General features: G+C 51.8%; 2 protein-coding genes across 2 annotated transcripts; both read right to left on the bottom strand.

Moving 5' to 3' along the window:
- Window positions 1-371: 371 nt before the first annotated feature.
- BP01DRAFT_356578 (DIL and Ankyrin domain protein) lies at window positions 372-4,123 on the bottom strand. The gene is made up of 4 exons (XM_025574994.1): window positions 3,586-4,123; window positions 2,906-3,351; window positions 2,432-2,836; window positions 372-2,371 (listed from the first exon to the last, which is right to left on the bottom strand). The coding sequence occupies exons 1-4, from the start codon at window positions 3,755-3,757 to the stop codon at window positions 845-847; spliced, it is 2,550 nt and encodes an 849-aa protein (XP_025431508.1). The 5' UTR covers window positions 3,758-4,123; the 3' UTR covers window positions 372-844.
- Window positions 4,124-4,596: 473 nt separating this feature from the next.
- On the bottom strand, window positions 4,597-10,314 carry BP01DRAFT_43209 (mitotic regulator LTE1). The gene is made up of 3 exons (XM_025579848.1): window positions 9,591-10,314; window positions 5,128-9,503; window positions 4,597-5,054 (listed from the first exon to the last, which is right to left on the bottom strand). Exons 1-3 carry the CDS (start codon window positions 9,968-9,970, stop codon window positions 4,807-4,809), a joined length of 5,004 nt encoding a protein of 1,667 aa, XP_025431507.1. The 5' UTR covers window positions 9,971-10,314; the 3' UTR covers window positions 4,597-4,806.
- Between the last annotated feature and the right edge of the window lie 1,578 nt (window positions 10,315-11,892).

Here is an 11,892-nt window from a genome sequence, read left to right as displayed (position 1 = left end):
ACGAGATCGAAGAAGAAGAAGAGAAGAAGAGAAGAAAGAAGAGAAGAAGAAGCAGAGACAATAATACGACAAATCGCCTGGAAATAGTACCTCAATCGCCCAAACAGGATAACCCCAAACGGGAAAGACACACTTACCCAAAGAGGGCTGGTCCCCGCGCAGACTAACCAGATCGGGAAGAGAGAGTCCCCGGATATAGATGCCTGAAGATGCGGGCTTGCAGCGGATTGATGCCTGAGACTCGCCGGAGAGAAAGGGAGCGAAATTGAGTGAGAAGAGGAGAACAAGAGAGCAAAAGGAAGGACAGGAGGAATGAGAAGACCAAGATGGAAAACACGGGTGAAGCTAATTGATTATTGTTTAAGTTACGACAGATTATATAAACACAACGGTCGAGTTGGTGGAGTTAGTTGCCAACTACTAATGGACTAGTCGGGGCTTCATTGCGTATAGCGGCCAGCTTTGCTGACGACGAACCGCCCGGTGCGACTCGTCATCCTGTCCAAGATGGATCTTGATCCCATTCCCGCCCATTAAAGACATTGGGTGCTCTTAGTATCTCGGCGTGCCGCGTCTGAATTGGCTAACTCTCCCTGAGAAAAACCCGGCCTGGCCCGTTCCAGCAACTCCACTGTCCATCACTATCTCCCTTGGGACACTCAATCTGACGGCCTTACGCAACCCGCCCTCCAAGGGACTGCTTGGCGTGTCATCGTGTCCAGTCACTCCTATCTAGAACACACTACTAAACCAAGGTAAATCAACCTATATACTCGATAGAAGATAATCCCCGCCCACCCCAAGGGCATCATTCCGATACACAGCTAAAAACCGCCCCTCTCACTCACCCATCGCGGTCAAATCGACTGAGCACTTCTGGGGGCACGGTCGGGATGTATTTGCGCGCCCGCTCGCGATTTGTACCTCCCCATCCAGCTCCATAACTAATCAACATATCCGTGCTGGTGGGCAGAGAGAATGGAAGCGTCAAAGAGGGATCTAAAAACACCCCATGACCGCCAGCCCGCTCTTCCATCAGGGCCGGTCGCGGAGATGCGAAACTGGAGCCCGGGGAAGCTACCGAGGCGCGCGTCGAGGCGTCAGGGGAGGTGGCCGCATCGCCTGTCGTTGTCGTCGCTGGAGGCGTCTGAGGTCGTCCTCCATCGTTAGAGGCTGACGCCTGCGCCGCGCCTCGTTGCTGCTGGGCCGCTTCTAGTTTGGCATGTTCCCGGTATAGCAATTCCGGCTCACGCTGCAGTTCAATTAGGAACTTCATCGCCTGTTTGGTCAACCCTTTCTCTCCAACCTCTGGTCGATACGATTTGACCGCATGCAGAAGCTGGGCTGGAGTCAACTGCTGCAGTTGAAGAAGGGTCGTCACCAGCGACTCAAAGTCATCCCCCAGCGAAGAGAAGCATTGCAGCCATTGCAAAAGCTGAATTACCGGTGCGAGATGTTTGCGCGCGGCGTCCATGGTGCATTCGCCAGTGCTGCTCGTCGAGCCGTTCTCGTAATGTTCCGGTTGGCGATTATTGATGCGAGCCCAATCTTCTAACGTCGAAACATTCATGCGAATCTGCATCGCTTTCGTTCGGGCAAGGTACCGTTTGGTTGTCATGATTCGATTGAAGAGCTCAGCCCCCACCCAGTAAAAAAGCTGAGAGATGATTTGCGTGGTAATAACCGAATGAACATCGTACAACTCAAGAACAAATAAAGTCGAGGATAGGAGGGAGGTGATATTGCGCGGCGAAACCTGCGCACGCCGTCGCGGAGATGGTGGCCGGAAGCGCTTCTCCACCGGCTCGGGAGCTTTAGCCTTAGACTTGGGCCGAAACAGCTTCCATTCGTTCTGGAAGTGCACATCCTCCAGGCCAGGGATCGTCTCGTGATCAAGCATGGCTGAATCTAGAACCTTGTTCATTCGACGCTCAGCATCGCGGATAATCAAGATAAAGATCTCATTGATCAATTCGGCCAAATGAAGCTGGAATTCGACAGTTGCTTCAACCAAACCAGCGTCTTTCTTCAAATAATGGAGCAAGAGAGTTGCATTCGACATCCAGAAGGCAAGAATAGTCATGTCCCACTGATGACGCTCAACGACGTCGTTGATCTTGTCGGTCGCGGAGACCAGGAGCGTAGCCAGCAGCTCGGGACTGGCGTGGTAATGGGCGTAACGAGCACTGAGGAACAGAAGATTGGCAGGAACTGGCTTCTGCGAGGGAGATCGCTGTGGGGTCATATTGGTGATGATAATATTCAGTATCTTTTCGAGCTCGTGGTCTTGGAAGACGAACATCTGGTCGTTCAAACACCGATCCCAGACGAATTCCTGCTGCTCCTCTTCCAAATCTTCATCATCCTGCGACTGCCGATAAAGACGACTTTAGCCATGATATTTTCGTTGGAGGATTCCCATGCAACTTACGTCAAATTTCTCGTCAAGCCCCAGGCTCGATAAGTCGACCTCGAGATTGATCGCACTCTCTTCCATCATCATCCGCCGCTTCATCTCATTTTCTGCGATTTCCTCCTCAAAGCGGCCATGCCCAAATCCAGAGTCATAGAAATCATCTTCGATGGCGCTCGGTCCGAAATGATATCCATTTTCATGCAGGTACTCTGAGATCTCACTGCCTGGTTGGGCAAAGTCGAAAGCCGTCCCGCCTGACGAGGATTTGATGTCCGGAGACGCGCCGTGGTCGAGGAGGATTTTCGCGATCGTCTTATGTCGGTTGGTCATCGCCCACATCAAGGCACTCCACTGGTTGCGATCTTGCTGGTCGACCAGAGCCCCCGCGTCCAGAAGGGCCGATACGACATCCTGATGCCCCTAGACCGAGAAAATAGTTAGTCTCACAGGTTGATAGAGTCAGAGATGCAAAGGTATCACAGAACATACAAAGCAGCTTGCGTATATCAGGGGCACTGTGCCCTCTTCATCCGGCATGTTAACGTCCACGTAGTCCTTCGCCTCCCCTTGGACTAGCCTGCGAACACGTTCCACATCGCCATTGCTCGCTGCCATGTTCAGGCTGCGCTGTAAGATATTCCGTTTCTCCGCTTCGGTCAGCTTGTCATCGGAGGCAATAGCATCCTCATCCGCACCGAGCGAATCCACTTCTCGATGGGCCGCTTGCGCAGCAAGCATCTCCATCAATCGGGCATCGCTGTCCTCAAGACGAGCGGTTATCGTGGATTCGTTGTCGTCATCGATGGCAGCCGCTGCAAGACCGCGTCCATACTGGGCTTGTAAGGCATGTTCCTCGTCGTGTGTATGATCGTCGAGTGTGAGGCTGAAGCTCAAAGGTTTCGCAGCCACGGGAGTTGTGAGAAATTGCGACTGACCTGCAGTGTGTTGGAGAGATGTTAGCCACTCCCTACCAATGCTACCCATGAGACCATCTCTTTGGTATTGTGTATTTGGTCCGCGGCCCCTCCCACACTAGCTTAGGGGCAACAGCGATTCGCTTTTTTTGATGCTAACCACGCATCTAGGGGGCGTGACATTTGCGGGGGGTTGCGCGACCGGTCGGGAGGGGGCGCAATGGAGGGGTAGAAGAGGAATGAGTAGCCGCGCACCTTGCCAGGCATCGTACATCTCTGTCTCGGGTTGCAAGACGGGCATAGAACGGCGGTCATCTAAGGATTTGGGCAGATCATCGGGAAGCGTGCGGACGTGAAGATCTGTCGAAGACGGATCGCTATGGTCGAATTCGTCTGACGCCCCGCGGGGGGAGTCGGAGTCGCTCATGACGGGAGAAGGAGAGATGACGTCGGAGGACAGAGACAGAGGAGCAGGAAAGAAAATTCGAACAGTAGGAGTCTATCAATTCTCGCTCCATGGAGCAGACAGCCTGAAGACAAGTTAATGGTATGGAGGACAGCCTCCTTTCCCCAGTGGGTCGGCCTTCCCGTCTAATTCGAATGAGGAGATCTCGTTGAGATTAACCGGATGACGTGGGGGTATATCTCAAAGAAAGAAAAATTCGGAGAGATATTCTGCAAATAATGTTGGGAATTCATGGACAGAGTATTGGGAATTAGAAAAGAATGGAGAAGAGACAGCAGGAGTAGGGAGGACAAGAAAGCCAGTGGGGGGCCTAGAAAGAGAGAGAGAATGAGGGAGATGACGAGTGTCCAGGCGGACGGGCGCGCGGTGGGGATGTCCTTACAGTCACTATACATAGATCCACCGCGAAACTCCCACTCCCACTCTTTGCGCCCGGGTCTAAATCCAGGGTCGGTTCCGAATCCTAATGTGATTTATGTAGAAGCAAGATATGATGCGAAATGAAGGGATTCAGTGATTATGAAACACGAGATAGCCCGGTCCCAGGAAGTAATACCAGGTCGGGATACCTTCGCGAATAAGACTAGGTGACTCCTTTTCCCTTGCCATTAACAAGAGGAAAAGAATCAAGATAGGACAAACAGAATCGATCACCGTACAGGCTTCATCGCGTCATAAAACAAAACAACATGTACCTGTTTCTCCTTTCATGCCCAAAAAATCAAGACTATTTCAAAATCAAATCCAGATATGCAAGACAACGGTCAAAACCCAACGCAGCCCGATGCAAGATTAGTGTACAAACATGACAAGTAGATTTTAGCACCCATTGTGTCCGTCGCCAACGCGATCCAGGGTATATTCGGGGTATTTGGTATCTGACGCAACATGATCACGAGCGCTCCATGCAATAAAACAATCCGTCCTCCCAAATTAGTAATTGTATCATCTCGTTAAAAGGTTGATCGTGTAGCGACATGGTTCGTCATATGTCGAGCCGTAAATGTTGTTCAAACTAGCTGCTTGCTACGCAGCTGGACTTGCTCTTCGGAGAGCGATGCGATCCACAGGCAACGTTCGATGATGCCAGGGATCGGATGAAATTTGTACTTGGTGCTTGCATCTATCAAGCGAAGAAGACTCTTCACTATCTTGGCTGTGGTTCGATAACGTTCAAAGTTGATCAGAGGTTCACCCTCGTGTGTGGTCACTCGCGCTGGCTTTTGTGCGTTGTAGGTAAGGTCATGAACGTAGAGACCTGCAGTTTAGGTGATCAGTCAGCCACAGACCTTGATGATGAATAAATCGCAGACCCCAGAAAGACAACTCACCAACAAACGGAATGCACCCATCTTGAGCATTCGCCGTTTCCATCTCCACACGGAGGTCATGAAAGTTACGAATAGGTTGAATTAGAGATTCCATGTCTTTCAGCATGTGCCTGTCGGCAGGAGGAACCAGGGCCCATGTGCTCTGGAGTCTCGAGCAGTCGGTGGATGATAGAGCAATCGCTATCTGGAGCATTGTGGCGTAGTTACACATCCTCCGGGCGTGAACTGCCGTATGGATGAATTTGGCTATCGTCCGAGCCCGCTCGTGTAAATCGAGGGTCAGAACAATTTCAGATAGCACCCACTTGACCATCAAATTGAAGCGGCCTACTACCAGGTCAATACCCCGACTTTCCCCTTCTCTGAGAAACTGGACCCAGCTGAGGGCCGACGGTGAGCCGCTGCTCCAACGCATTTCAATCAAATCCCGCCAGTCCACCTCGCTCAATGCCGCCATCTCCACCAAGGTCAGCTGCTGAGCCAGGATATGAGATTCGCAAGAAAGAACGAAGGGTACATGGTCGGGTTTGGGATCGTTCAATGGCTGAGGAGTTTTGCGGTTCTTCTCAGAGCGGGAGAGTACATCACCAGATACATGCTCAACATCCATAGCTCGTCCGTCTGCTTGACCGGCAACGTTCCTGGGGGAGGGATCGGGCGTGAGAGGTTGCGTTGGAAACAGGATTGGATTAAGGGGCGTAGCGCAAGAGATCGATCGAGTATTTGGGATGGTCATCGGAGGAGACGGCGGGTGGGCCAGAGGATGAGGGGGAATTCCCAGGGACACATCGCTTAGCCGGTGAGTATCGAGGGACACCTGCTGCTCGACCGCTTGTGCATCAATCGGATCCAAGGAGATTTCTGAGGACAGCCCTGACAGACGACCCGCCTGCTTGCGTGATCCAGGGAGAACGACCGGAAGCGTAGACCCTCGTGGTATACGATTCAAGCTCTCAGTCTTCCTCACAATGTCAAGGGATGAATGCTCTGAGTCCACATCCGTTGTGCTACGATTAGAATTCTCATTAGCTTGAATTTGAGAAGAGCCGGTGACATGCGACGGGAGAGGATCGGATGCAGGCTTCTTCATTGAATCGTCACTCAGCCCTCGCTCAAGCAATGGGATTAAGTTGTTAGAGTTCTCTGTTTCTGTTACCGAATGGGAATAGGACCGATGGTGAAGAAGACGTCCCTGTATCTGTGAATAGGTCAAGCTATCACCAAGGAATGTCTCGTGCCGTCGGACAGTAGTCGCCGGTCCGGGTTGATGGTGCGCGGCTTGATGTCGATAACATTGATCCTCTTCACAGAAACTATTCAAGCTATGACCTTGAGACCAATGTTCTGCTTCATTGGAGGCAGTTTCTTGATCCGAGGCTGGTTGACCTTGCCACTTGCCCTCCAGCTTTAGCAGCGCTGATTCCACACCTCCGTCACCATCATCCGGGATTTGTGCAAATTGAGCAATGGCTGCTTCAAATGAGCGCCGCATGTTTTGAGACGAGTGCGTTGTTATCAAAGAATATCGCGGATTTGGTGGGATAAGACTTGTTTGAGGTCGAGAGCCAGGGTTTTCAAGCCGGGTATCGAAACTGTCCGCACCAGAAGTGCGATGGGTCACATCAGACAGCATCGATTGCGAGTGCACTCGAGATTGAGGACAACTTTCATTTCGCATTTGGCGAAGGTCTCCACCGGGGCGCCTGCGGAGCGTCGGGCCTGCCGGTCTATCCAATTCTTGCCGCGAATATTGAGCAGAAACGGCGACAGTGGGCTCGCTACCCAATGTGAGGCGCAGCTTGGAGATCCCACTTTGGAATGACGCATACTTACGTAGGCGCAGCGAGGGCGAGGTTCGTTTACAGAATGCCGACCCGCGTTCGACTGAGTATGATCTGCGCGACGAACTCGAACCCGAAGGACGGAGGAACTTAGACGCTCTGCTCAATGTACCCGACTCGCTCTCATCGAGGTAAACGGGGAGTGAATACTCGCCAGTGGCAAGCGTTGACCTTTGAGAGTGTACTTGCAAGGATGGAGCGTTTAGTGTTTGTGAAAAGGGCTCTGCTTCCAAGAATCGGGGAGGCTCTTCCAAACTAGCGTCTGCACCAAATGCTCCCGGCATCATTGGCACGGCAATGCCAGTGCCATCCACAATGACGATTGACTCACTACCTGCAGTCAGCTGGCTGTCCAGTCTAGTCAAACCAGCTGTGGCGAGGTGAGTCTCCGTCTCATTTTCTGCCGCAGTGGAATGCTGGAAAGTTCCAGGGGGCAAGACGACCGGCTTTGATTTCGCTTGTTCGGTCACGGCTGAACGGTATTGTCGTAAGGCCTCATCACACAGCGTGTCGATCCTGAACCGCCGTTTAGTCGCCGTAGTCGCCTTCTTATCACGGTAGAGATCGGATCCAAATGCGACATTATTCGGGAGCGCCGATATCCTCCCTTGATAAGATGGGGTTGTTTGTCCTTGCATGCCGCGGGAACCGCTTGGTCCGCCATGTCGACTGTTCAGTGCACGGCGAATAGACCCAATAATGGTTTTGACCCCCGACCCAGACGAACTAGGTTTGCTTGTCGTGTTTAAAGTGTTCCGTCGATTGGGGGAAACGTCTCTAGCAGATGATGGCAGAGGAGGCGATGGCGGCGCCATCATTATCGTGTACGACTCCGCCGGAGGGTAAAGTTCTCCGCGTATCAAGCTCCCTAGATTGAGCACTGCATATGTAGAAGCAGGGTGTTGTCCCGAGGAGAGGAACGAGAAAGGTGCACGGTCATCTCTGACAGAGTCGGAAAAGCTTCCGCTACGTTTGTGCTTGTGGCTCGAATATGGAAGACGACGGGTGGTGAGAGGCGAAGGTGGTACTGCATCCCGAGACGATACCAATTTCAATGGTGCAAGTGGCACAGGGTGCGGTGCTTTGTTAGGGTTGACGACCAAGGAAAGTCGTTTAGGGGACTTGGGCGGCAGAGAACACGAGGTTGCATGGATGCTGCGATCACTGGTTGTGGTTATTGGCAGACTTCCTGATGTAGTAGCTGAATTGTTCCGCTGGTGATGACTAGCAGTGTGCGAGACACTACGCTCAAGGCCGACTCCCAAATTGAAGTCCGGGCCCCCGACAGCTAGGACTTTATCGCCAGTTGCGTCCACAGTCATATCATCTTCACCACCACCCGGACGAATAGCAACTTCAGGGCTGTGGAACGCGACATGCTGCTCCGCGGTGTCCCAGTAAAGAGAGCACTTGCCATACCAGCATCTTTTGAGATCAATGAGAATCTTCAAATCACTCAATCCTCCCCCTTGCCGGGCTTTCACATCGATATACATGCCGTTGATCGTCTCGCAGAAGGATGCTCGCAAGCTGTAATCAGGAACAAAATCATCCACGAAGTAATTTAGGATCCAATGTCGGAGTGCGGCAAAGGTACGGATGCGGATAATTCTGCCGTCATCCTGTGGCCGATTGATCGCCCATCGAAGCCGAGCCAGTAGCAGTGCTAAAAGTGTGCTAGGGGCCAGGTAGGACCGGAAAGTCAGAAAGAAGTCCGAAACAAGCTCGTAGTCCATAAAAGAGGCCGATGATATCTGTGCCACGATTCGTGCAGGGGTGGCAGCGCTGATGTCTTTCGTGCCAGCGACGTAGCGCACAACCGATTCTTTATCCATTTGCGAAGCCAGGACCTCGAATATGGATGGTTCAATAGGCTCCTTGAGCTCATAGGTCGACTGCTCGTTGATTGCTGGACCCAGGGGCATCTCAATAGCACCAGTTCCGGAGAAGAAAGAGCCGGCGAAAGAGGGTCGAACTGGATCCCTGATATAAGCATTGGGCGCCGCAGTGTTAATCCAATAATCTCGAGGTATATCCGAGGCGCGCAGGTCCGTTGACAGAGATGTCCTCACGTATACTGAGCTAAGCAGCGCGGTTTCATTGTCGAGGGTTGGTAGTGGCCAACCCAGGTGGTATGGAGTAATGGCACTATCCGAAGGGCGGCGTAACGGTTCATCAGCAGTTTTGGGTCTGCCAGCCGCTTGTTCAATGAATATCTGAAGCTCTTCAGGGCGACGGACTTCCGACCATTGTTCGGAGACGGTGGAAAATGAGTGCGCTTTCCGGGGACGAGGGTGAAGATGGTGATGTTGAGAATGCGCCGATTCTGTGTCGACCGAGCTGTCATCCTCGGGGCCTTCTTCCGGAATAAGATCTGGGCGGAGTTCGGAGAGCTGCGAGTTCGACCACCTGGAGGGCTGTGCCCTGTCGCGTCCAGTATGTGCGTGCGGTTGTAGATGCTCTTGTCGGGTTTTGTTCAAGGTAGGGGCGGAAGGCGCCTGGAAGGGTTCTGTGGTTGATGGATTGCGAATCGGCCTGGATGATGATAATGAATTGCAGGGGTTAGTTTCGTGCACTTGAGCATAACGTCACCGAATCTGTGCAGCCATCGATAAACAATACCTTAGAAAAATTGCCCCGTTCTGGCCAACATTACCCACCGTGAAATGATTGGGTTCTCTGGTTGTCGATAGGGGTTCGCCGGCAGTCTGAGGGGCATTGGCCCGCTTAAAGGAGCGCTTGCGCAAGAGTTCATGACTGTCCTTGACACGCAGAAATGAGGTCGCTATCCGCTCACGGGTTGTTTTGGCGTTCGCAGTAGGCTTATCCCGGGTGTTCGTGCCGTGTGTTACTGTGTGGGCGCGTCGAAGATCGGATGTCGTATACCGGATATCTGCATCTCCAGATGCAGTTCCTTGAGACCCCAGGTCGACCCACGTCGGACAGATGCTTGTCTGCAGCTGACCCGGGGTTCCCGCGACAGCACTCGAACTAGACGCCATAGCAAACCCTGAATTACACGAAAGCAGCCGCACGTCCACTGAATGACCACAAAAATCGCGATAGGCCAGGGTCGCGAACTAGCAGGAATGAGGATACAGGTAGAGTCCACGCTGGGATCGCAATAGATGCCTGCGAAACGACATGACCAGAGAACGTTCACGAGGGCGGTCGTTTATCGGACGAAGTGAAGGAGGCTGAACATTGGCGATGTCTGCAGTAGCACGAGATGAGGCGCGATGGTGGGAAGGGAAACTACCTAGCACGTCTGGGGCACGTATTATACGTGACCGGGGGGTAGTTGATAGATAATAATAGAACAGCAGTAGGACGGTGCCTGAGGAACCAGAGCAGAGAAATCCGCGAATTACTTGGGGGATAGATTTGATGGCACCAACAATGGAGAGGAAAAGTTAAAACACACCAAAGATAATTACAACCACAACACAAGTAGGGATGATGAAAGAGGAGGGGAGGGGGAAGGGGCGAGAGATATCTAGCGGCACACGGCTGCTTATGGATAGAGATGGGTAAATAAAAGAAAGATGGGGGGCGGATGGGATGGGATGAATGGATGGATGGATGAATGGTGGATGGTGGAGTGCGGCGACGGGTGGAGAGTAAGTAGGAAGTAAACTAACGATGGAAAGTAGGGGAGGAAAAGCCGTCACTGGCCTTAGGCAGGCCCCAGTCAGGTTCCAACAGGGCGGAACGCAGAACCACCTGGAGATCGGAGGAGGTCAACCTGTCCACACCAGATTTTTGGGCAAGGCACGACAAGAGGAGAACCATGGATTCCCCTTACACACGGGCAAACGTGGTGATTTTCCTGCGGAGTCAAATAATGAATAAATAAATCAATCAATGAATGAATGAATGAATGAATGAATCTCCCCAATCTTGTTCTCTCATCGTGTTTTCTGTCCTTTGCTAAATGGTACTCCGTATCCTCATCCATCATCTCATCTCCCCTTCTTCTATCGCTAATCATGACCACACAAATCTGTATCGGAATGGGTCGATCGACCTAACAGATCGTGGGACGACCTGCAATGCATCCACCATGATTCCCTCGTTGAGACTCCTTTTGCGCACTAAGTTACTAATTAAAACCACCTCTATTAAGTGATGGATGATATAAGGGGATAAGTTGACGAGTCCTCCTTGACATGGAATATCGGCTCATTTCAAATCCGCTATTCCGTTCCTGAAGAGGAAATCCTGGTCCCCATTCTCCGATGGGCGGAAATTACTGGGATCCATCTTCATCCAGCAAGAATACCACCAGGAACCCACTTGCAGCAATCTCTACTGCGTCCCAACTCTACCTATCTAATCTGCTCAGTCTCCAGCTGTAATCTTGTTGCAGAGACATAAGATATGACGCTTGATCGACCATCGTGCATGAGCGGCATCAAAGCCACCGATACGAGACAGGCAAGTCGATCCATCACTAGCTCCAGCTACAGTTGCCCGCGTACACAGTAGTCTGCCTCCTCTCTCATCCGAGCGAAGAAAGATCTCATTAGCCAAAGGGGCAGGGATACACACGGCACGAGTCAAAAGGTAAATAAAGAAACAAAGAACAGAGCGAAAAGAGCGAGTGGGCCAAGCAAGCCGAGTGGATCAGGTATGACTTGGGTAATCCTTCCATCATAGTTAGTTAGTTGACTTAAGAGTAGTAACTAGGGCAGTCAGTTGGTCGCAGGTTCCCTGCACTCATTCGGGAGGGTGATTTGATGGGTGTTCATTGCCCCGAAGAAGCAAATGTTGAAAATGATCGGACTGTCTTACGACTGAGAAAAGCAGCTGAAAAGGGGGGGCATGGTGTTCCACTTTACTGCTGCTGCTACTGCACGCCAGGGATTTTCCAATAAGTACTAAATTCTTCATTGCAACAAAATGATCCATGATCAAGGTTTAA

The sequence above is a fragment of the Aspergillus saccharolyticus genome (assembly GCF_003184585.1).
Source record: "Aspergillus saccharolyticus JOP 1030-1 unplaced genomic scaffold BP01scaffold_14, whole genome shotgun sequence".
Lineage (NCBI taxonomy): Eukaryota > Fungi > Ascomycota > Eurotiomycetes > Eurotiales > Aspergillaceae > Aspergillus > Aspergillus saccharolyticus.
The sequence above is the reverse complement of the archived record's forward strand: the minus strand, read 5'-3'. Positions and strand labels throughout refer to the sequence as shown.